This window comes from Varanus komodoensis, unplaced genomic scaffold (assembly GCF_004798865.1).
Source record: "Varanus komodoensis strain SLA01 unplaced genomic scaffold, ASM479886v1 scaffold1, whole genome shotgun sequence".
NCBI classification, from domain to species: Eukaryota; Metazoa; Chordata; class Lepidosauria; order Squamata; family Varanidae; genus Varanus; species Varanus komodoensis.
Window position 1 is genome coordinate 4,928,880 of NW_025335268.1, and position 25,674 is coordinate 4,954,553.

The 25,674-nt window shown below is 39.9% G+C and overlaps 1 protein-coding gene across 3 annotated transcripts in view; it reads right to left on the reverse strand.

Annotated features, from left to right (window-relative positions):
* RAB3GAP2 (RAB3 GTPase activating non-catalytic protein subunit 2) overlaps nucleotides 1-25,674 on the reverse strand; it is a 47,532-nt gene that overhangs the window by 8,755 nt on the left and 13,103 nt on the right. For 2 of the 3 annotated variants that reach the window (XM_044428667.1, XM_044428835.1), the window contains exons 11-28: nucleotides 23,737-23,816; nucleotides 23,551-23,640; nucleotides 21,556-21,695; nucleotides 19,141-19,357; nucleotides 18,490-18,633; nucleotides 17,314-17,396; nucleotides 14,148-14,183; nucleotides 13,734-13,798; nucleotides 11,455-11,545; nucleotides 9,033-9,160; nucleotides 7,516-7,729; nucleotides 6,983-7,080; nucleotides 6,219-6,324; nucleotides 5,241-5,401; nucleotides 3,915-4,131; nucleotides 1,779-1,952; nucleotides 1,541-1,647; nucleotides 521-587 (exon numbers count right to left, since the gene is read on the reverse strand). In XM_044428667.1, coding sequence (XP_044284602.1) covers nucleotides 521-587; nucleotides 1,541-1,647; nucleotides 1,779-1,952; nucleotides 3,915-4,131; nucleotides 5,241-5,401; nucleotides 6,219-6,324; nucleotides 6,983-7,080; nucleotides 7,516-7,729; nucleotides 9,033-9,160; nucleotides 11,455-11,545; nucleotides 13,734-13,798; nucleotides 14,148-14,183; nucleotides 17,314-17,396; nucleotides 18,490-18,633; nucleotides 19,141-19,357; nucleotides 21,556-21,695; nucleotides 23,551-23,640; nucleotides 23,737-23,816 — 2,218 coding nt within the window. The remainder of the gene's footprint in view (nucleotides 1-520; nucleotides 588-1,540; nucleotides 1,648-1,778; nucleotides 1,953-3,914; nucleotides 4,132-5,240; nucleotides 5,402-6,218; nucleotides 6,325-6,982; nucleotides 7,081-7,515; nucleotides 7,730-9,032; nucleotides 9,161-11,454; nucleotides 11,546-13,733; nucleotides 13,799-14,147; nucleotides 14,184-17,313; nucleotides 17,397-18,489; nucleotides 18,634-19,140; nucleotides 19,358-21,555; nucleotides 21,696-23,550; nucleotides 23,641-23,736; nucleotides 23,817-25,674) is intronic. The other variant, XM_044428753.1, reaches the window with a different exon arrangement.

A 25,674-nucleotide genomic window follows, 5' to 3' on the forward strand; every position in this document is an offset into this window, starting at 1 on the left:
TGGAACTGAAAAAAATGGTGGAGAATGAACGACAATTGCTCCAAAGGGCTACTTCAGCATTGGTGGAGGGGCAGCCATTGGTGGTGGCATGGGTGAGGTTACGGAGAGGGCTTCTTTGTCAGTTTTGCAGAGCTGCTCTCTAGCCAGCCCCTGCAAACCCACAATGAAATTGCTCTCCCTGATTTAAATGACATGACAACCAATCATGGATTGAACAGTGTCTAGAACAAGCCACAGAATCTCATGATGGTTTGCTGCCCCAAAATTAAGCCTCTCTGGGGGAAGCAACCCACTTTGACTAGTTACTCATGATGAGTTGCCACCATACTGTACAAATCAGCACTTTGACAGCTGTGCAATCTACCCTCAGGCTAGCAGTTTGCTCTGCATGTTTTCTGCTACAAGACCTACCCATCTGTTACAGAATTTGTACCCCCAAAATATATGCAAGGTACCAAATTAACCATTCTGACCTACTCAAATATTTTATTGAGCTATTAAACAGTTATTTTGTCCTTACCATGCTGAACATGAGCGTTATTGATACATCTGAGATGTTCTATAGACGTGATGAGAAAACGTGCTTCCTTGTATTGAAAGAGAGAGAGAGAGAGAGAGAGAGAGAGAGAGAGAGAGAGAGAGAGAGAGAGAGAGAGAGATCAAGTGTTAAAATCAGTCAGTCTAATGAGGTATGGAAGCTACCTCTATATCAAATTGTTAAAAATGTCATGGTTCTGATTTAACCCTTCAAGCTTTGATGGCATATCTATGGGCCCTGAAGTCTAAATGCTTCAGGTTAGAACGTGACAGGCACACAAGGCAGTATTAAAAACAAAAACAAAAAAACCCAAAGAACCTCGGTGAGAAGGGGAAGTTCTCTAGCTTTTCAAAAGTTTTTTTTTCTGAACAGGTTATCCTGATGAGAAGAACAATATTTATCTCTTCAGCATCTGAGAGAACAGTTATAACATTAAAGGAGCAAGTGAAGAAAAACCATTGACAGGGATTTCCTCCCTTAAGAACCGGCAATGAAAAATAAAAGATAAAAGAGGTAACATGCCTTTGAAAACGATCTGTGAAGCACAGTAACAGGCACTTGGTTTCTCATCAGTACCATTCAAGGGGGCATTTGCAACATTGCTGTTTTTTTGTTCAATGTTTTTACACTAAGAAAACTCCTACAATTCAGGACAGGGCTGGGATTCCATTTGTATCATAACATGCAGCCTTAGCTTCCCATAAACCTCTGTGTGCTCTGCCCTGATATGTATCTGAATCAGCTTTAGTTCTCAGGGCACGCTAATGAAGTAGTTTTAGGGTAGGAGGTATCTATATGCTGGTAGCTTCTACAAAACTATGACAGCAGAACTGAAAGTGTACAAAGCAGTGCAAAGGGTGCCCTCAGCTCACAACAGACATACCAAAGCAACACACATACATAAAATTGTAAGCAAAACCCATCTGACATTATTTACCTTACACTGCAGCAATGCTTGTTAACAGGAAATGTGAGGGAAAAGAAACATAAGTGCCTCATTACCTCTTGATCTTTGTTCCACTGCACAACATATTCCCAACAGCAATGCGCATGGAGGACGTCCGTCTCTAGGCTACAAGGAAATTGCTGATATGCTAAATGGAGTAATTCTAGAAATAAATGGTAAAAGATCATGAATGATGTTTGCTTTTTCTTCTTAGTTGTTTGTCAACTGGAAATTATCCAGTGATTTTAGTTTGCTCCTGAAGCAGCTTTTCAGTCAAACATTTTGCATCTTTACCTAGTATGGTTTCTAAGCCTGGCTGGTCTTCTGCACACTCAGTGAGAACAGCTCTGCTAGTTTCTGGCACTTCCTCTTCACTTTCAGATTCTTCTTTCTGCCACCCCAGTCTCAGTAATGGTAGGCCAAGGTCGTGCTTGAAAACCCATTTTGCTACTCTGTCAGCAATGGCTCCTGCAACAGAAGCGGAAGGCAGCCCAAAATCACACATTTTTGTTTGAAAATGAGCCAGGGTCACTCTAACATATAGAGTGCAGTATTTTCCTGGAGTCTGTAGTTTCAGCTTGCAGGTAAGGGGTTTAATTTTTTAAAAACAGTCCTACATGGGAACAATCCCCTTCCTGCAAATGGAAAGGCATACAGTGGTACCTTGACTCATGACTCTGAATCCATTCCACAACTCTGGTCGCAACCCAAATTGGTCATGACACATGTCAAATTTCCCCATAAGGTGCAATGTAAATAAAGTTAATCCATTCTGTAAGCTTTTTTAATCACAAAAATTTGACACAAAGTGACAAAGAACAACAAGGTAACAAAGAACAACAAAGATCACGGCCATCTCCCCCGCAACACAATCGCAGCTATCTCCCCCACCCCTCCCCCGTGCACAAATGTGATCGCGTCTGTGCTGGGAAGACAGGTGCAATCGCAATTGTCACCCGATGTGGAGTTCACGACCTAAGGCAATTTTTTTCTGAAATTTCTGTTCGTGACCCGATTTGGTTGTGAACTGAGGTGTTCATGAGCCGAGGTACCACTGTAAATCACAGCTAAGGCTAGAATGAGCCCTCTCCCTAACATTGCAGGGTAGGAGTAGGCAAGGTAGACATGGGTGTGCCCACATTTTTTTTTTAAAGTAATACATTTTCTTGCTGTGAAACAAGTTTCTGTTGTTGCTGAAAACTATAGGATTAAAAGTGCTGTTTGGAGGAGTAAGTCCCAGACCACACCCCTGATTTTTATGTAGTTTTTAGATCTTTATGCAGTCTTTAAATCTTTTGCCACATCTCCCATGCCCGTCATTTAGTGGTGGTGGCAATTTTTCAAATTTCCAAATCTGCGCAAGATCCAAAAAGCCGCCTAATCCTGTTTCAAGGGTTGCCCCCTCCCCCACCAAACACTTGCAGAATGCTTGTTGTGTTTTTACAATGGGCAGCATCCAAATGTGCAACTGCAGGCATGCAGGCTGAAACAAAAGCATCCAGACAAAGTCTGAATCCTTGATTCAGCTGAATGAAATCCAGCATTTCATACCCAATATAATATGTGAAAACGCAATCTCCGTCCCTTCCCAGCAACAAAACATAACAGAATCTAGCAACAGATTTAATAAGAGCCCTTACACATACAAACTCTACTACAGACTTTCTTTTCGTTTCCACTATGGAACAATTCCCAATATTTTACTCTAGATTCTCTGGAATTCTTACAAAATCAAACTTGCCTGCATTTGTAAGTACTCTAAATGCCCAGATGTCTAAAGTTGTTTGTTAACATATATAAGCAGCAAGGAATTAGGAGCAACTTAACAACTGAATATATATAATCAATCTGAGTTTGCACATATAAAAATTCAAAGCCTTTGAAAGTGCAATATGTCTGGTTCCAAGGACTGCTATGAGGTCTGCTTGCAGACTTTTCCACATCGATTTAGTGGAATCTCAAAGACAAACAAAATCTTTGCACATCTTTGATCCCATGTTCTTTCCTCTTAATTAGCTCAGTGTTGGATACAGATGGGAAATATGTCAGAATCCCTACAAGGGAAAATACTCTGGATCCAGCAAGACAACCCCAGAACTTAGGTATATAGAGTACTGAGTGCCTTAGCTACATTTTACATAATTTAGTCTCTAGTGAAGATGAAAGATGAACACAAAAATCCAAAGGGCTGCATTCAGCACAGCTTTTTCATGGACAAGAGTCCTTCATTTTGCAGAGAGGCCAGATCTCCAGTAGAAGTGTCCAACATCTGGCACCATATTACATACAGCTCTAGAAGAGACTTTCAGAGGTCACAAGAAGTTACAGAGGGAGAGGGAAATCATCAAAAAGTCTGCTCCCACCCCTTTCACAAATGAAGGTCTGCTCATGCGTATCTGAACTTAAGCCAAGATCTCTTGGCAAGATCACCTTTTCCTCCTTCAAGCAGCTTCTTCACAGAGAGTCTCTCAAGTGGTTCAGCCTGCAGAGATGAGACTTGGTTTGTCTTCCTGCTCACTTTACTGTGCAGGAGTGTCTGAAGTATTAGGCAGTCTTCTAACTGTTTCAGCAGCAGCTTCCAGTATTCAGTGTCGAGTGAGAGTGCTTCCCATGAGTCTGTATCAGCACCTACAGTTATCTGGGAAAGCTTACAAAAAAGAATAGTTTATGACATCTCCAGAGCATTAAATTAAAGAATTAAAAGTTGCATCAGCTCTATTTCACACATAGTTGTTGTTTAACAAAGTCACATCCGACCCATCGCTACCCCATGGACAACATTCCTCCATGCCCTCCTGTCCTCCACCATCCCCCAGAGTCCACCTAAGCTCACAATTTCACACATGACACTGAGGCAAATCCAGATGTACCAAAAGCTCATTCAACAGAAAGCTGCAATCAAATTATAGTTGCCTAATTAATCTGTGTTTGATGGAAGAGCAGAGGATAAATATCTCAAGGAAAGGTCTTCATCAGTTAACATGCTTATAATTAATGTTGCTTTACATTTATCAACTTGCACCGGCAATTTTTAAAAATCAGTCTTAAGTAAGGAAACAATCACCATTTCCCAGTGTAATTTTATAGAACAATCTTCCCCAACTTGGTGGCCTTCAGAAGCATTTGGACGAAAACTCCCAGAATTCCCATCCAGCAGGTCTACTGGCTGGGAATTCTGGGAGTTGCAATCCAAATATGACTGGAAGGCACAAGGTTGGATGTTATAGAAGGTAAAAGGTGGGGATGGGGAGGAAGGCATGCTGGTGCAAGCCCCTCAGGAAAAAAAGATGTAAACCATTACCATCACAGAAAAGGAAGACACTAAGAGGTGGGGAGAAGGAATGCTATGACAACTTAATTTTTCTAAGAGTTGAGCAAGATCAAAAACAAAAGACAACTTCACTGCCTGGATGCTGAGAAGCAGCATGACTACAAACAGCCTGTGGTGTTTGCAATCTATAAGTAGAATAGGGCAGTTTATTTTATCCTGCTGGTGCTCAATGAGTTGACAGTATGGCCCATATTTACAAACCAGAGGCCAATGATGCTTTTATGTTTTATTTATTTATTTATTAAAACATTTTTATGCCGCCCCATTCGCCGAAGCCTCAGGGCGGCTTACAACAATAAGCCGTTTTATAGCTCTGGAAAAGTATCTTTCAGTGTAAGTGTTCAATATCTGTGAGTATTAAGTTTGTTCTTTAGCAGACAATATTACAGCTTTCTTTCAAAGGGAAAGAAATCTAAGTTCCTTACCTTTTTCTCTGCTATGCTATCTGTTATCTGTGCTGTTACAGAATGCCCAACATGGGCAGATAACAAGGCAGCTCCATTACTTTCAGACTGAATACAAGCTGTGCGCATTTGCTGCCACCAGGGAGAGACTGACTGAGAGTCCCACGACTCATCTACAGCAACTAAAATAAAAACAGGAAAAAAATGTACAAGTTCTTGACTGCAATCCCATCAGCCCCAATCCACATGGCTAATGATGGAAGTTGTAGGACAAATGTCCAGAAAATACCATGTTGCATAAGGCTGGTCTGAGTTCTTGACTAAAGCCTTGACTATATTTATCAGACACAAAAACCAAGTAGTAAGCAAGACATGGAAAAGCATCCATATGGACCAGGACTGCAAAGATGGACTAGCATACTACAGACCTGGGACCAAGTTGGACCTAGTCTAAAGATTCATTTGTACAGCTCTGGGCTTGTATCACAGTCACAGCTTTTGTTTTCCAACTGTAATCTACAGGGTTTGAATACTGTGTAGCTGAAGAAAAAAAACTTGTAAGACTCTAAACAAATAAAAATACTCCATGAATAACAAGATTTAGTCCATGCCAGCAGTAAATACAAGGCAGAGGGCAGAAAGGTGGAGAAAAGGTAAAATTTCCAAAGCCAGCTGAATTGAACAGTTAGTATTTGAAAGGTCTCTTACATCCAAATATGCAGAAATTCAGGTCTTCTAAGTACTATAAAGAGACACTGCCCAATCAACCTGGGGCCTTTAAACAACTTCTTAAATTGTTCACTTTTTTCAAAATACATTCCCATGCAACACTAGGTTTGACTTTGTTCACAGTTCTAATTAAAGCTTGTTAGATGTCAAGGTTCTCATCAAAAACGATGGACAAACATCATCATCATCAATTAAAGCTTGTAGAGTCAGGTCAATGCACCTTTCCAAGAAAGGAGCACTGACCATTTCCAAGCAATAAATTCATCTTACCTGTCATTTTGCTTAAAAGGGACAGTGCAGCGTGAAGGCAGCAAACTGACTGTGTTCTCTGAAGAATATCTTTTTCCTTAGACAGCCACACACTGAGAAGCAAGAACTAAGAGAGAGTAAAAGGGAAAATATTTAGGCTAAAATGGGAAGAGGAGATCACCTCTCCAAAGCACCCTACTTAAAAAAAACTGAGGAGCAGGGCCTTTGTTAGAAATAATCAAAATGTTATTTGTTGTTCTTCACATTATCTACAGCACTCAGCTCCCTGCAGCATTTCCATACTGTACCAAAGTACTCGTTCTCTGCTGTTAACTTTGCTGTTTCATATTGGTTACTCTCTTTCGCTTTCTTCAAAAAAAGTCAGGTCCTCCCCATATGTATTCCATGCAGAGGTATCCCAAAGCGTTTGGGTTCATTGACATTCCATTTTTATGAGAGGCATTTAACGGTAGATTTCTATATTTGTCACTTTGGCAAAAACAGCAATTTAACATGAACTATAATGAAACCTGTTTCAATCATGAACATACAAGATGAGTCACCGGCACAACCCAGTATCTGATCTCTTGTCCCCCTCTGGGTCTTCCATGTTCTCATCTATCCACCCAACAGTCCACTCAATGGGATTATTTCTACTCAGATACGTAACCCAGTTGACTAATACTGACTGTCAAGCTGCAACAGCTCACTGGCAGACAGCATCTAGAATGGAGGCCTGGTCATAACTATACCGAATGAAACAGGAAACTAAATATAATACTCACCAGTAACACTTGAGGACTAAATCCTGCAGACTCCAACATCTGGCACATTTCCTCCGTTGAACTTTCCCCATGTAAACATTTCCAGAAAAAAAAGCTTCCTAAACACACACCAGAGTTTTCCTAGTCATTAAACGTTTCCACCCAGTGAGGACTCCCTGCTTGCGAACAAAGCAACCTATCAGAGCAATGCATGCAGATATGGCCAATTCAGATAGCTGGGCAATAAATATTGATAATATGAGTATATACATTCTCCCCTGTCCTTCCTTTATCCCCTCTGCTACTGTATTTGATCTAAGGTACCCCACTATGCAACCCAACAGGTTGTGGCAACCCGAGTCGATTCCATACAAGTCACAGAACCATCTCAATCCTGAGCCCTTGGTTTGCTCCAACATTCTTAAGGAATTCTAGAAAAAAGAGTGTTCCAATTTATTTCTACAAAAGGGCAGGCTCTGGCCAGAAATTCTGTTACACAAAGGAGTGCTATAAATCCCATAACAAAGGCACAATCAACTCTCAATGGCTCATACCTAAAGCCACGTATTCTCTCTCATCTAGCTTCTTCACACCGATCACATCCTGTTCGTAATCCAAATACTCCAAGAAAGTTTTCACAGGCAGCACACCATCTTTATCTTCCACAAAATGCACAGACAGTTGGGTGTTCTGCTGCTTGTAATTCTCCAGTAACATCTGCAGCCTAGTAAACTCTTTTTCATCTAATCGGAGTAATTGAGCCAAGTCCTTAAAAACAATAGTTAATAGTGAAGATAATATTAACCTGGAAAAGTTATCACACAATTCCACTTATTCCAGCAGCCTCATCCAACAAGCAGATGCCAGACATGGGGGGAGCTGCTACACCTGTCATTTCCAGATTTACATGCCAAATATGATTTCCCTATGGTGGGCTGAATGACAATATTTACAACATTTGTTAGAATAATCTAGGTGTGGTTCTGCAGTTTTTCCAGCTTCACAGTCAGTTATTGGAAATGGTTATTGGGGATGATTCGTTATACTGACCCACAAACCATATTTATAAATATCATCTATTATTGCTGAATAAATTATATTTTGGGTCTAACAAAGGAATAAAATAGAGAATTGGAGTGTTCTATTTAGTCCAAGAAGTGGAATGTCAATTTGTAGTCCATATCTGCAATTTCAGTGGACATATTACTAAACAAAAACTTGTGTTCCACATTAACTGGACACCACAATATCTTCTTAATGGGGGTTTGTCTAAGCCAACTAACTGCTGAAGGTGTAATATTGCTAATGCTTCTTTAAATCACATGCTTTAGCAATATCCAGTAGTTGATTCTTCTTGAGTAGAAATTATAAGAAGTTCTTGGGTACAATATAATGCTCTTTGATATACTCTGTTATATATGTGTACCTGAATTGTGTAGCTGTTTCTTGGAAACTAAAGGTGGGTCGATCTAAAGGAATCTCTTATCTCTTTTGACAGCTGAAGAACTGATACAACAACATTGGAAAGAGTCAATAAAAGCTCACTACTATAACCCAATGAACTGGAGACTTAAAGACATTTTCTGTATTTAAGGAGATGACATCCAGATCTCACTCCTGAATGGGGAAATAGTTTGCCTTTGTTGAAGTTTATAATTGAGACACCTGGATATATGCCACTATCTGATATTTACATATTAAAATTGTTAATTTGAGGGAGATTATGTTTCTATTTCTTTTAATTAGATTACATTTGTTTTGTTTGGGTGAGATTCGCATAACATAAATGGAGGGGAGAAACTAACATTATGAACTTGAGCAACATGATGATTTTTCATAAAAAAACAAGCCCCAGACATCCTTGTCACAGAATGTATCAGCCTGATTATAGAAAATTAGATTAGCTCAAAGTTAGCATTAACATATTATTATGAGTTCTTTAAATTATTCAACCTCTTTCTAAAAGCAATATTTGTTGTCTTTATATTTTGCTTTGTATTTTCCCCAAACATTCTGCAAGTATTTTTTATTCTTTTCACATACAAAAATGTTCACCTGGAGTATTACTCACAGTATTAGATGGAATTGTCTCAGACTGTACTGTAACAGAATTCAATTTGTTGACTGACTCATGAAGGTGCAATAACCTTAGTTTGTTTTCACAGAACTGTAACAGCCCTTCATCGATGCATTCCACCTCTGGAAAAAAAGAAAAAAAAAAGATGCACATAAGCCCCAGTGAATACACATTGGAGCCGTAAAATCTCTCTGCAGCTTCATGAAGCTGCGGGTTAAGCAAAATATTTCTCATGCACACTTCCTTGCATGAGGATTTTGTTTTATCAGGTTATTGTCTGTCTGAGTTTTGCCCAGAGGCAAAGGAAGAGTCAAAGGAATTTTAAACAGGACAAGGATAATAATGCACAAGACGTAACACACAGTATTTTCCTATTTTAATTGTTATATGTATTGTTTTGGTTATTTTATTATTGTTGGTGGGAGCTATTCTATGCCTCAAGAAAATGGAGTAAATTAATACAGGAAGAAAGAAGTACAAAATTAAGAAATAAGCTGTTCATAGCAACCCTGTACAAGATTTTTTTTTATATAGGTAACATTTCCTCATGTCCATTTTAACCCATGAACACTCACCATGAACACAGCATAAGATACATTCATTTCACATAACATACACTGCTTCAGTTGCGCAGTCACACAGGTTTTTACTTTTTAGAGACTCCAGTGTCCACACAGTGATTCCCTCCTAATGAAACAACTCTGGACTTCTGGGTGGTCCCAATATGCATATGAACAAATACAACGCAGGTCACAATTCAGTGTAGCATTTTACACAGATTCAGGTGGAGATGTTCAAGGTATGGGAAAGTTTATGACTGTTCCATTGCCTCTGAATGAGCCATCAACTGAAGAAGCTGGGGACAGCTGGCAATCTGTGGTGCTGCACGGCCCTATCTGAATACTCTGGTTGTTCTTTGGAATGCCCTGGTGCATTTTAGGTGGCATGTTGAAGTCCTTGCTATTCAGTGGAATTGGGCAATGGGAATGACTGTACCCAGGAATACTGTCAGAGATCCAGGAATCCTATACCATGGTCAAAAGTCCAGCAGACACCTTGACATGAGAAGCAGCTAAAGGTGATGAAAATGCAGAGCCAACATCTAGCGTGCAGAAGAAAGAAATGTCAAAGGTTCTTCTGAACACAGACTACAGCTTATATATTGTAGTCAAAAACAGGGAACTGTTTAGCTGCAAGTCCAGATTTACACTAAATTAACTTGCCCTGTTTTAAAAGCATTGCAACAGGAGACCTTCCCATTCAATTATTCATCTAACACCTAATACACTGAAAGGATTTCCAACTAAAAATCTGTAAATTTGACATTTGTAAGTAGGTTATGAGCAAACCAAATGCAGAGAATTATCTCTACTGACTGAGATATAATTGTATCTCTCAAAAGAGCTTCAACTATTAGATGGTACAGATATGTAATACATGAAATTAAATTTTTCTGGAAATAAGGGACTGAACATCTACAGCCAAAGGTAACATGTTTGCTTCCCTAATGCTACTGGAATCTCTCAAAGTGGAGGTACAACCCTCACCCAGTGAAGCAACAAAGTGACCACATGGCTGGTTCTGTATGTCTGACAAACAAGATATTCCTCCTTCACCATAAAAGCATTAACTGAGCCCAGAGACCCAATTTGCCTGAAATGCCAACTCATGGGTTATGCAACCCACAAATTGGTTAGGGGAAACAAGTGAGCTGCCTCCAGCACACTTCTAACTTCTGTTTTCAGTAAATAACTTAAAATCGTCCTATTTACATGGTGTGAGCATGACATCAAACTCAGACATTCTGGGATGTTTCGTGGTCAAACAACCTAGAATTAATACAACAAAACTGTGGTTTGACTCTGGATTGCTTACCTTCTAAATCATCCAAGCGCATGCCTGTTTGTACATGCTCACAGCCTACAAACAGCAACTGTAGGTTGTTTACATAAGTGGAAGTTAAGGGCGTACCACAAGCAGCACATTCGTGTGCACGTATGCTTTATAACCCATGGCTTAAACGATCCATTACTTATTATGTATGGACCAGTTGAATGAATGATATCTGACAGAGTAATTGTGTGTACAGGGAGAAGGTTGATCCTGGGTTCTCAGAAAACTTTTCTCCAAGCCTAGAGACCCCAGTTATAATTTTATTACCAGGACAAAACAAAAAGAGCCTTCCCTCAGTTCCTAGCAGGACTGCAACTGTTTCTTTTATTTGAAATTCAGTTCCATTTCACATAACTTGGACAGTACAGAAATGAAATTAAATAAATAAAAGCAGCAAGAGGTTTGAAAAATGAAGACACAAGTTCCAAATGCTGAAAGGAAACTGAATCGTTGTATTCACCTCCATTTTTGCTCTCTGAATTTTGCAACAGAACAAACAGCTAGAAAATGAACGTTCACTTACCCTGATTTTTTAATGTATCCATCAATGTCTGTGCAATGTTTGTAAGTGAAGATAGTGGCAATCGCTCATTTGCCAGGATGCTTTCCAAAGCCTGTCAGCAAAGTATTTTGTCTAATTAATTGTTACTGTGTGCTTCAAAAATTAAAACCATTCACACACACACACACACTCTGAAGTAAATATTTCTCCTGAAGAGATAGTCCACTGAAGAACCTGACAGGGCTTTCTAAGCAGTGAACAATAACAAAATGCAGACCAACTTAAAATTCCTGGTTATGGGGGTTGCGGGGGGTGGGAGGAGCTGTTACAGATAATTAGTTGGCAAAATCAGGTCTCAAAATACCTATGAAAGAGGACAGTTTTTATTTGGCGCTGAAATGATAGTAGTGACGGCGCCTGGCAGACCTCTCTAGGAAGGCCATTCCAAAGGTGGGGAGCAGGCGCTGAGAAGGCCCTTCTTCTCCCCTCCCCCATTTTTATTTTTATTTTGACAAAAAAATAATTACAATACATCACAACAACAATAATATAACAAAAACACAATAATAAAAAAGTAAATAATAAAGTGTCCCCACCACCCCAGAGACCAATGCTACCACCATTCACATACCATAACAATTAATAATATGTAATATACTTCAATTATTTCCGTATCCCCTCCAGAAGTTCATATAGACTTGACTGGGTTTACAGCCTTTGCCTTCTATCAGTACTGCTTTTACAAAATCTTCCTTTGGGCCCCTCATTACAGAAAGGATATAGTCAGGTTAGAGTCAGTGCAGTGTAGGGCCACAAGGTTGGTGGCCGGTTTGCAGGGGATGCTGTATGAGGCGAGACTGAGGGAACTGGGTCTCTTCAGCCTGGAGAAGAGGAGACTCAGAGGGGATATGTTGGCGAAATACAGGTATCTGAGGGGATGTCACATAGAGATGGGTAGAGACCTGTTCTCCCCTGCAGAGGAAGGCAGGACGCACTCCAACGGAGCAAAGCTCAGGGAACCAAGGTTCCATTTGGATGCCAGGAAGCACTTCCTGACAGTTAGGACCCCGAGGGTGTGGAATGGGCTTCCCTGGGAGGTGGTTGAGGCCCCACTGGTGCGGGAGTTCAAGGATAGGCTGGACGTCCACATGGTGGGCATGTCGTGAGCGGAGCCAGCTGGTGCTGGAGGTCAGACTAGATGGCCCGGGAAACCCCTTCTGACTCGTTCTGTTTTCTATGTTTCTATGTTTCCTAAATTTCATTATATTTGCTTTCATTAACCCTCTTTTAATTTTTATTTCTGTCAGTTTATCAATAATTACTATGTTCCATATTTCATTATACCATTCATGCCTTTGCAAAACCCAATTCTGTTTCCAATATTAAACTATCACTAGCCTAACTGCCATTATCATACTTACAATCAATTCTTTCTTAGCTTCATTTATATCTCGTTTTTCTATCAACAGTAATAACACCATTCTTGGTGACATTTCTAAGTCTATATGTAAAATTTCTCCAATTTCCTTAAATACCATAATCCAAATCTTTTGTATATTTTCACAATCCCACTGAAGGCCCTTCTTGTAATAGCCATCCCTTTTACTTCCTTTAGGAACAGCTCTTTCAGAAGGACCTCATTCCAGAATATATGTTCATATGTTCCAGAATAATTTTCAATACTGCTTAATGCACTGATTTGGAAAGCTTTGCTAGACATAAGGTGGATGCATGGACCACCTGTAAAAGAACAGGGTTGTTTTAAAAAAATACTACAACATTAGTTCTGTTTATCATTCATTCTACAAAAATAAGTTGGATCTCACAAACCAGAACTAAAATTCCAGGGATTTAATGGAATTAATCCAATTAAAAGGATATCTAACATACCATTTTTTTCAAAGTGTAAGATATGTCTACCTAGAGAGGCACAGTCAGCTGCAGAGACTCATATCCTTACCCATCCTACAAACCAATGTCTTGGTAGAAGGGCTTGGCACCCGTAAATAGGGTGCTATGGATTCTGCGTGTTGGTGGAAATTGAACAATCTTTCAATCCAACAGTTGATTCCCCAGTTCAGAGAATGAACTTGCATATGAAACGAACATTAGGCTGTGAGAGTGACTGACCCAAGGTCACCAGCAAGGTTCATGGCTTGAGTGTTAGAACCGGAACTCTCTAGTCATACCACAACACTCTAATCACCACACTGGAGATTTCAAACATGCAAAAAGCCATAACAAACCATTTACCTAATACTAATTGAAATCTGCAGAATAAAGTATCTGAGTCTAATTACCTGTTTTTTAGTAGCAGGATATTTTATATCAAGAATTAGTTCCTTCACTTCAGTTTCAAACATTTCTGGAAAGAAAGAAAGGAACATATATGTTGCAGGATTAAGAAAAACAATTTATGGCACAATCCTCTGTATGTCTAAAAGGAAAAACAACCCATGCTGGCTGGAGAAGGCTGAGAAGTATAAAGGTTTTCTCTGTCTAAGTATGCATAGGATTGTGCCCTTAACAGGCTTTAGTTAGGATGTACACTTTAACTGTTTGGGGAGCACATATGAGAAGTGGGGAATGATGGAGGTCAAATACCAGCACAGAACCACTTTGGGGCAATGCCAGCCACTTCTGGTTGGTTTAATATAAAAGTCCTTGGCCTTGCCTTACTATTTATTTATTTATTTATTTATTAAATTTCTAACCTGCCACATTAGCCATAAGGCTGTCTGGGTGGGATACTGCAGGAAAAATACAAAATAGAATGAAATAAAGATTAAAATACAAAATAAAGCAATGACAAATAAAAACATTAAAACCAGTATAAGATGCACCACAATAAGGTGAGGTAGCACACCCTGGAAACTTTCACTTAGTTGCACAACAGTCAATGCTGGACATAATTCAATATAGTCAATGCCTAAGAGCAAAATAGGCTGTTGTCTCTTTTGGCACCCCCCCTTGTTTCAAAAGTCTTGCCCACCATCATAGGTAAAGGTAAAGGTTTCCCCTTGACATTAAGTCCAGTCATGCCTGACTCTAGGGGGCAGTGCTCATCTCCGTTTCCTAGCCAAGGGAGCCAGCATTTGTCCGCAGACAGTCTCTGTGGTCATGTGGCCGGCATGACTAAACACCGAAGTGCACGGAACGCTGTTACCTGCCCACCAAAGTGGTACCTTTTTATCTACTTGCATTTGCATGCTTTCGAACTGCAAGGTTGGCAGGAGCCAGGACGGAGCAACGGGAGCTCACCCCGTTGTGCAGATTCAAACCAGCGACCTTTTGATCAACCAGCCCAGCAGTACAGCGGTTTAAACCACTGTGCCACCTGCAGTCCCACCATCATAGGATTGCTCACATTTCAAATTGGACATGAGCTGGCTACCAACCGACAGGACCAAGAACTGGTTTGGCCAGCATCCTGGGATGCTGATTTGTCTAGCCTCATAGCCCTTTCCTCAGAGGGACTTGCAGGAACCCTGTAACTGTTGTCTCAACTCACAGAAAGTTCAGCACAGGAAATCAAGCAAGAGCGGAGTGAAGCACATGCATTCTTTGGCAATGAATATTTGCTCATTACAATACTAAGGTGGTTTTAAACACTTGAAGATGCCACACCAGTCACAATTCTGCAATACTCCCTCTTACCAGAAAAGCGAGGTAGATGGTTTAGACATAACACCTATCTCTTCTAGCATCCAAAGAAATATTTATTACCCCAAAATTGTTCCCATACAGTTTTGGAATTTAGTTAAGCTAATAGTTTGTTGCCTCTGTCAAATGATTTACTTACCCAAACACATTCCCCAACTCTTTTCTGCTTACAGTAGTTTCAATTTATATTAAGACTTGCTAGTTAATCATTTGACATGCCCTTCCACACACGCACTTCAAGCCAAATGGTAAAAAGAAGCTGAATCTTTCATGTTACACATGTCAGTGTATTTACACAACTAGCTATAGCATAATTTGCAGTGAGAATTAAACAACTAAGGACCTAGGCATATGTGAATGAAAAATTCTATTTCTCTAGTGCTGTGCAACTTATTTGTTTACAACAGAGAGAAACATCTCCGCTATAAAATGGAGAGCAAACAGGGATACATGGAAAGAAAAGCCAGCAGTGTGAAGCAAAATCATCTGAAAGGAAGACTCGGGCTTGCATTTTCAGGTGCAAATATTTCCTGGGGCTTTGGAGAGCACTGTGAGAACCATTGTTCTTCAGATTCATTCTTGCTACACAGACTGTCAACCTGGATAATTTGCTCTAAATTTACAAGGAATTGTCAGAATGTCTTATGCACATGATTTGACTTTAACAAAGCACTACCCAAATCCAATTTGTCTAACACAGCACATAAATAAGATGAAGCAAAGTTGCTCATGTACAGGGTGAAAAACACCTCCATTAAGAAAGTCCAGTCTCTAGCTAAACTTTAATTGGCTCCTTGTGAAAAATGTGCAATAAGATCATAATGCAAGGGATAAATTAATCTCATCATCGTTCTCTTTCTCACAAATATATTCCTTAGAGAAATGCAGACTATTTATGGAAAATGTGGCCTAATTCAAACTGCGTTCACAGAATGCAACTGGTAATATGCTTGTGCTTCCTTTAACATGTCCTATAAATGAATTGCATCTAACATAAATAAGGATGATTTCTATACACATTTACCTAGCAATAACTGAATTTAATGAGCCTGACACTTGAGAAGAAATACATCAGATTATGCTTCATGGGTTGCTTAACACAACATTAAACCCATGGCTAGAGATGTATGGGAAATCTGTTTAAGGTGGAATCCACTGAATACCCTGGGCTTGGCTCCCCAGACTCCAGGACACTTTGCGAAGGCTCTGAGTTCAAGTTCCTTGTGAGTGCGCCCCCCACACTGCACAAGCAGCAATTCTGTTCCACCTCCACCACCATCACAGACTTCCTCTTGGTTCAGATAGCTTTGCAGGACTGGGCTGAGTATGTAAGGTTTGTGGATGCTAGAAGGATGGATTCTGAAAGGATACTGACGGAGGGAATTATTTGGTAGTCTGTGAAGTTACTGGTTGTTCTATTGTTTGCTTTGTGGTCTGCTCTCTCAATGAAAGTTCCATTCATTGCATTTGTTTTTACAAGGCCATTATAACATTGCTAGCACCTATAATGACCTCAAGTCATGATTAAAATAATCCTATACTGCCCCCAAACATAGCATCAACTGCCTGGAACCATTCATAGGTCTGCTAAATTCATTACTTGAGCAAATAATGCAACTATTTCTCCATGACAATTCACTGCTCATATCTTTGGACTATGCTTCCCTTAAATAAAGTTCATGTCAGTTTAATTGACTTCACATTATGAAAAATGGAAAACACGTACTTTAAGGAGCATTTTGTTGTTGAGATGCTAAACGTCAGCAGTTGTATCAAGCCATTTCAAGGAACAGCCATATTAGAAACTGTGTCTCCATAAATGCTTAAATCCAAGGCAGTTAAGCAATATTGCAATTCCCATCCACTACAAAAGGTGCTGGACAGAAAAATCTTCCAGGGAATTGGGAAGCACTCACCCTTGTCATAGCTATGTCAACCATAAAGCTTGCAAAATGTTTCCCATCAAGATTGTCCCCAACAGACTCTGTATGGGTGGCATAATCTTTCCATCAGCTGTGAACTCACAAAAATTATGCAAGTCTTTTTTATAAAGGCTTGTGATCTTGTTTGGCATTTAACTAACACATTATGTAGTTTTTTTAAAAGTCTAATTCTAAAGCATAAGTCTCAATTACACTGGAACCCTTTTCTCTCAGTAGCTCTCAAAAGGACAAATATAAAAACAAAACAGAAAACAAAACTCAAAAACAAGCCTACCCAGATTTAATGTTCTAGCTTTCAGCAAGGCTGCCAACTTCTTCACTAGGTGCATATCCTTTGCTCGTTCACTCTTCTTATCACTGGAAGATATTTTAATGATAAACACAACATAAAATTGTTTGAATTCAATTCTACGTATTCAAGCAGAGTACACAACCTTCAAAACTCTAATAAAAAACAAGTATATCATATTGTAGCAATAGGAAATATGTGGAGATATTAGCAAAGCCTTTCTAAATCAGGCGAAGGTCTATGCAGCCCTGCATTCAGTTTCCAACAGCAGCCAGACAGATGTGCCTAAAAGTTCAGAGGAAGGACATAAAAGTCATACCATTCTCTCTCTTGTTTATCCTCAAGCACTGGAGGTATGCTGTTTTTTAATGTCAACTTGCTAGTACTCACTGATTATATATATTTAAAGTGACTTCATGAGCACTCTTCTGGAGGGGAGCACTTAGCCTTCTTAGTTACAGAGTTACATAATAAATATGTACTGATTTCACACAACATGAAGGAATAACCTGCGTCAGAAGTACTACCCAGTAGCTCTCTCTGACTATCATGCTACTCTGCTTCAAACACTATTCAAAGAAACAACAGACAGGGGAGAAAATGGGGAGGTCAGTATTTTTCCAACGACAAAATACTGCTGTTTAAACAATGAGAAAATGGAACATACACACCAACGCTGCACTATTTTAAGAAAATAGGACTGGATTCCTCAGAATGCAAGGTTATTGCATCTGAATGATGGTACATTTATAGCAAATCCAAATAGGCTCCTAGAAGGGTTCCTACTGTATCTATTTTAAAAGAAGGAGATGGGTGAAAAACCAGCTATTACCAAAGATTTGGCCACACTAACAAGGCTGCATGGTCAGAACACTCTTTACATTTTGGACATTACTATTTCTACCTCCATCCCCTATTTTTTGAACCTAGCCTGAAAAAGAGATCTGAAGAACCCAAATGCTTGCACACATTTATTAAATTTTGTTTGGCTCTAATGAAAATATTTCCTATCTATGACCTCTGAATTTTATACTATTCAACAGCAATATGCTGAGTTATCCAATTACAGAATACATTCTCCATTGTCTTCAAGTATTGCACCATTCATCTAAACATGCTACATTAGTTCAGCTATGCAGTGTGAACCTCAGTAAGCCTTACCTCAATGCTAAGTGGAAAGGTACATGAACTGTTTTGACTGTTCCAGACACCGGATCAACAAGACAGATCTGATAAGTCTGAGGCTGCCAGCCCTGGCTTGTTACATTGTTCATGCCCATTATTTTATACCCAGGATACAGCAACCTAAAGACAAATTTGAGATACAAAAGTGAAAAGTAGAGCTATCAATGTATACTTTGTGCACACAGAAAAAGAAAAGTTAGGTGCAACTGGTTTCTTTTATAAAAGATAGGGAAAAGCTTAAATTTTACAGTAGTTAGTAGTAGTTTTTAGCTGGATATGACAATATTTTCTTTCCTCTTAAAATCAGTTTCTATGGAATGAATATAATGTAAAATTTAAAACTACCATCTGATAACAATTAGCAGTCTTCTCTATAATAATAATAATAATAATAATAATAATAATAATAATAATAATAATACATGACAGGCACAAGCCTAATAAATGAAAAGAACTAACCCTATTGAGCTAGCTGACTATGCATAATCCTGCTTCCTTTTTGTGGAAGGTTTGGGGTGGGGAGAGGTGCATAAAAGGGAAAAAATGGTTGTAGAGAACAGTACCACAGTCTTTTTCTAAATTACCCTTTTGAGCCTTTTGCATTCAGTGCAGGTTCTGATTTCTTACCTGCAGTGTTTCCCTACATTGAAAGCTCCAACTCTGGGACCTTGTTGTGTGCTCCATACTTCCAAGATTCCTCTCCTGGGAGCATATATCACAAGGAACTGCGCCACTCTGCTTGGCCCCTGAGCAATGCCAAAAGGAGAAAAATCCATCTTTTCAGCCTCCCTTTCATGTAGATCCTCCACAATTTGAATCCAACCTGTCTGTGCATCCCGGTAGCCTGCAAGTCAAAGTAAGTAATTAATTACTCGACTTATACCAGTTCAATCCGTGGTTATTCCTAAACTGTAGCAAAGTGCTCGATTGGATTTTCTAAGCAGAACTTTGCTATTAGATAATATTGCGCTTTCCCCAAGTCTGGAGCAGATGCTCCTGGTTCTTGATTCTGCCACACTCCACCTCACTGGCTTGCTCACTCTCTCTCAATGCTCCCTAACCCCTTCCCTGATACTAAACTCACTATTCTTCCCAAGCCCTCTGCTTTTCCTGTTTCATGTCAATTGCAGCTGGCTGTCATTGTACACAGGTGTTTAAAGAGTTGTCCTATGTGATTGAATGCATGCTACTTTCCACCTGCATGGAAGAGATACCTATGCAGGAAAGGGTGTTTCCTGCAATTCACACTCCAGGCTTTTATGAGATTCAGAGAGAACAGTGTACCTTCATATAGATATCACTGTGCTATAATGCTCTGATTAAAAACAGCAGTAGGTGCTATAAGGAAGGGGAAAGCTGGTGAGTTACATAAGGGGCAAGGGAGGGGGCAAAATGGTTCTCCTTGTCTTGCCATCACTTATCTTCATGGCTGCAAGTCAGGATTCCTATTGTCTTCATTCAGTTACATCATTTCTATGCCTCAACTTCACCCCCCATCGCAACGGTATCTTCATTGTGATATAATTCCTCTCTTAATAGCTTCCTCACCAATTCCATTGCTTTTATTCATTATGCTGGGATTTCCTTTTCAGTAAAGCAGAGATGAGGAAACTATTTGGTATGGGGCCCAAACTGACATTCTATGCTGGATCATCAAGAGATGAATGCTCTCATTGGCTAGAGAAACGGGACTACGCATAGATTTAAATATGTTTATAGTTTAACATAAAAAGAAAATATGTGGGGGACTGACCCAGTAGGTCTGATGTTTTCAATGATTGATGATTTTTTAGTTTCCTTTTTGTTAGGTTTATTAAGAGTAAAACTTATTCCGAGAGAGAGAGAGAGAGAGAGAGAGAGAGAGAGAGAGAGAGAGAGAGAGAGAGAGAATGAGAATGTTCTCCATCCCACCCTGCCCATTCTGCCTCTCTTTGCACAGAGAAAGGAACTCAGCTGATGTCTGAAGGACACTGGCACTGGCACGGCTGGACAACTCTTTCATTCACTGTGCACTATCCAATTTACAGCACAGGTGGAGCACAAAAAGTCTGAGCCAGACCTTGGAGGGAACAACTCCAGTAAGAGCTGGCCAAATCATCAATTCCATGAGCTGCACATCATGTCACTTGGGATTAAGAACAGTGCACAAAGGCAGATTCCTGCTGTTATTCCCAATCTGTAACCAGAGAAAATGGCAGGGATCCTCATACACACCACTTGCTCCCAATTAGGATGGCAAATGATGCTTTAAGGGGAATCCCTGCTAATTCTTCTATCTGCAGTTAGAGATAACAGAGGGGATGCCACCAGCGAACAAGGCTTTGAGACTAAGCCTGACCCTGTGAAGCAATCTAAGAGTACTTGGCAGGCCAGAGAGTCTCAGTCCTTTCTAGACAATAATCCATGGGCTGTTGTACGGTTAGTGAAGGGTTGTCTCCCATTCCAACAAGCCATTGCAAGCCACACCTAGCCAGAAATTACAGCAATCATGCTTCACACATGGCATAATTTAAATAAGCAGCCATAGCTTAAATAGACATATACACAAATAAGTCATAGTAATTGATGTTGGTCATGCAAACCAACCCATTCCCTTTGGTGGATAACCTACCACTTTGCTGCAAAGACTTAGCCATATATCTTCAGAATCCATCCCTCTAACATCTGCAGACTTCCTCTCAGTCCTGTGAAGTGAGCTGAGCCAAACACCCACAGACCCCCAACCACCACCCTTCCCTGTCAAAAAGTGACTGCAGGATGTAGAAGAGGGGCAATGTGAGTGATGTGCCAGGCACCATTTCCAGCAACCATCCTTCTTCTCCATCCACTGCTGCTGGCAGCACCAAGTGCAGAAGACAGGCACTGCTTGCGCAGCACATGGGTCTCAATTCCTGGTGGGCACCCCACAAATGGTGGAAGCACTCTCCAGGAACTCAGACACAGGGCCACTGTAAAACAGACCAGCTTCCAAGAAGCCAAGCTTGCGGAATGCGTCAGATTCCCACGCCCAGATGGCTTTTTTTTCATCCTAGTATATTATACCTTTCCACATTCGAATAGAAAGTCCTCTTGCAACATCCAATAGAAGAACCCTTCCAAAATCATCAGTTACTGCTGCCAAAGAGTTACAAGGAGAAAGACATATTCGTTCTCCATGACGGCGAGAATCTGGAATTCCAAACCTAAAATGAAATACAACTAAATGTATAAAACAATTTCCAAAAATGATGATTTGATTTCACAGTACATTCAAAAATAGTAAATATGCTTCCATGTTCATCTTAAGTTCCTAAAACCGGATCGCCAGTAAATTAGTTCAGTTCAAGTCAGTGCAATCATTATTTCATATTGGAAGATTTCCTCAACATACAGCTTCTTTAGCAGGAATGATCTTAGGGCACAATCCTATGGCCACTAAACACAATCTAGCCAAAGGAAAATCTGGAATCCCACCATCAGGCTCAAGAACTTGCTTCAAGGTCACAATGGAAACTCCAGACTTGAAGCACCCTACTCATAACATGGCACCTTCTGTGACTCTAAGGTCGCAAGAGTGATCTTGGAAATTGGTTCTGGGAGCAGGGAGACAGGCTCCATCAGCAGATGTAGTATCTTGGCAGTGCCTCAGCCTCCTTTCCTTGCATTCTGGGGCAAAACACTTAGCTTTTCAGGACAGAAGAAACACTGAGGTGACCTTCATTTCTGTGTTCCTTCTTCTCTCTGCAAGATCCCTGTAATCCTCCAAGTTCAAGGGTTACAAGCAGCCTCACTAGATTGTGTTGTTAGGATGTAAACCTAGGCTTCTTCAGTCAGAAAAAAGTCATGCAAATCCTAGCATGACTGGGTGAAGCGATGGTGCAAGTCATAGGTCTTTTTTCTGTGTAAACATGCATAAGATTGCAGCCTTACCATATTTCATTATAGGTTTTATGTCATTAAACTTCATAGCATGCCATGCTGTACAAGGACTCTGACAGTAAATGTCTTATCACATGAACAATTACAAAGAATAATATATTTAATTTAGCTGATGTAATATATTCAGATTTAAAATAGAAAGTAGATGTCACAAAAATGGAAATACTTGGTAATGAGTTAAATTTAGGCATGTTCTGAAGAACAACAGAACTGAGATCTAGCTAATGGCTTACAATTGTCTCTTAACATCCTAAATAATGTTCAGCTTTCTTTCCAAAACAATTTAATGCAACTTATACATTCTGAGATCATCAAAGCAAATATATTATGCACTTCTCCTCACACATGCTGATACTCTCATGAGTCTGACTCTACCACTAGTGTGAAACCAATCTGTATTCTGAAGGACTATGTAAGTTCCATGCATAGAGGTCTGTCACCAGAGTCTGTACCATGAAACCAAGATAATATGGAGATCCTGGGGGAGGGGTAGGCCAGACAAGCAGCAACACTTCAAGAAATCACCATCACAAAGATCACAGATACAACAGAGTCCTTATAAAAAGTGCTGATTTGCATACTTCAACGTGGTTCAGACATTAATACCAATCTATGGTTTTGTGCTATCATCACACAAGCCAGCACAAATGTAATCACCCACTCCCTCTTCCCCACCATCTTGGTTTGTACAAAACAGCAAACTATAGTTTGGCTGGCCCTGCAAATCAAGATATAAGCAAGTATAAACTATAGTTAGCTGGTTCAGACAAAACATTCACTCGAATCACTGGGGGGAGGGGGGCTGTACCAAGCAATGGGAAAAGGAAGCATAGCTAAACCATTCCTGAGTATGCCGGTGTGACTTCTGCCTGGGCACAACCCTGCCAGCAGTCCCACACATTCAAGGAGGCAAGGCGACTAGGGCAATAGTTAGTTTATGCCAAGGTTAGAGGGCACTCCACACAGTAGACAGTTATCATGGCAGAAAAGTAGGCAACTTTAGTAGTACAACAAGGCAAACTTGGATAAAATGTTTAATACTTGCACACGATATGGGAAACAATGGTACCCAGTTACAGAGTCTCTCTTAAAAAACCCTCTGTTCTTTTGAACACTTGCCTTACAGCTAAAGGAGTTGCAGGCTCAACCTTGGGTTTCTGCTTCTGCAGAGGCTCTTCTTCCTGCTTGTGCTTCCAGCCAAGCCAACCACTTGAAATAGAAAAATAAATGCAATCATTGTCACAATTTAAAGAACACTCCCCATCAAAAACAACCCACTATGCTTTTCAATCTATTATATATTACCTGGCAGCATTAAATAATGCAGATGTCAGCTTACTTGCAACTGCCAAGGCAACATGGGACAACAGTGGCTGTGAACTACCCTAAAGGAAAGGTAAGAAAATATTTATTATATTTGTTTATACACTGTTGTCATTTTTTACAAGCTAGGTAGTTGCACACATCTTTTTGGGTCTGTCATGTCATCTGAACCCCACTGCAGTAATTTAGGGTGGTACTTTTGGTTTTGGGAAAACAAAAAAGAGAAACAACGGTCTATTCTATGGTTTCTCAGTACAACAACTGCTTTTTGTGTCATCCAAACCAGAAAACACCATTTGTCATGGCACTGAGGCTGGAACCATAGAGCCACCTGGCAAGAGCAGCCCTTTGGAGTGGACGTGGTGTATGCCTGACCAGTTCCATGTAATTTCTGATGCACTTCAGGGCATGAGACCTGTTTGCACAGCAGAGATTACTTGATGGCCACAGGGAGCTGAACTTGGCTTGCAATCATGGCTGTCAAAGCAAAAAGCCTCATTCCTTCCCCGCGTGCCTTGTGGGATACCTCTGGGAGATTGAGAAGAAAAGGAAGAAAGGAAGTAAGAAGAAAGAAGAAAATGGCAGATGGAAGAAAAGTTATTACGTTGAGTCTGACCATCTTTCAGACACATTTTTTTCAGGCAAAAAATTTGTTCATGGTTGTGTGTCACATTGCTTGCTGTGCCATGTGAATCAGGCCAGTTTTATTTTGTTCACAGAGAGAAGATCAATGTAACCTAGCAAATTATTTATTCTGTTTTTTAAGGGAAAACTGATTAATATTTTAACAATATAAATAAACTTTAGAAGACCAGAGATTTCCAGTTTTTCCAAATGTATATGGCAATCATACTATTTAAAGATGCACTCAATACTTTACAACTGTCCTTTTTATAAAGCATGGCCAGCTGCTGGCACAGCAAGCTGGATGCAAAACATGCAGTGCCTTCAAAAATTTAATTTCTGTGAATGACAGTGATTTGTTCTGAACATAATGCTGAAGATTAAACAAATGAGCTCATGCACTCTATCCTTCTACTCTGATACACTCAGATGGTGATTTGCTTCCATTTTCAACTAACCATAGTTTGTTAACTGTAGCTAAGCCAAACTATTGCTTTGAGAAACAAACCATGATCAGAAACCTCAGTTTGAATTTGCCTTGCTTTTTTCAAGCAAAGGTAGAAAAGGTGTAGGCTTCTGTGATATTTCATTCTAGAACCCTGGGAAAGCCACCAACCAGAGCCAGTGGCAAAGCAGTGGCTCAGGAATATTGATGGGTAATTGTAGGATCACATGCTTTTCTAAACCAAGAAATTTGTCTTCCACAACCAGAACATGCATACAAACTCACTCTTTGACATGCAAATCTACTTTGGTTCCCCACACACCCCACCCTTTCTTGATATCAGCAGCTTTGTTTAGAGGGAGTAAGGCTTTTTGTTGTCACTACTTTTAAACCACTGGAAGTACAAGCTGTTCTGAATAGGCACAGACAACCCCATCCAGCAAAAGATCTCTTGAATTATAATTAACACTAACCACAGTTTGCCTATGGTTAACAAACAATCATAGTTGCAAATGGAAGTCAGAATTTCTGATCCCCTTGTGATTATGGTGAAGAAGGGAAGTCAGGGTCACAATCACAAGGGTCATTCATGTTTAGTGTTACAAGGCAAACACAACTACTCATTTCAATTAGAAAGGTTTTCCACTATTGTATCAAAATGTCATAATCAGGCATACTTCCTTAAAATAGTATTACAAAAAAAAATCCAAAAACTTCATTACATTATCTTTTTTTTAAAGAAAGGAGAATAGGAATATTCAATATATGACTAATGTCCTAGTAAGCTAAAACATAGCTTTACATTTACATAAACGATTGAATTATATGGTGTCCTGCTCTAAGTTTTGCTA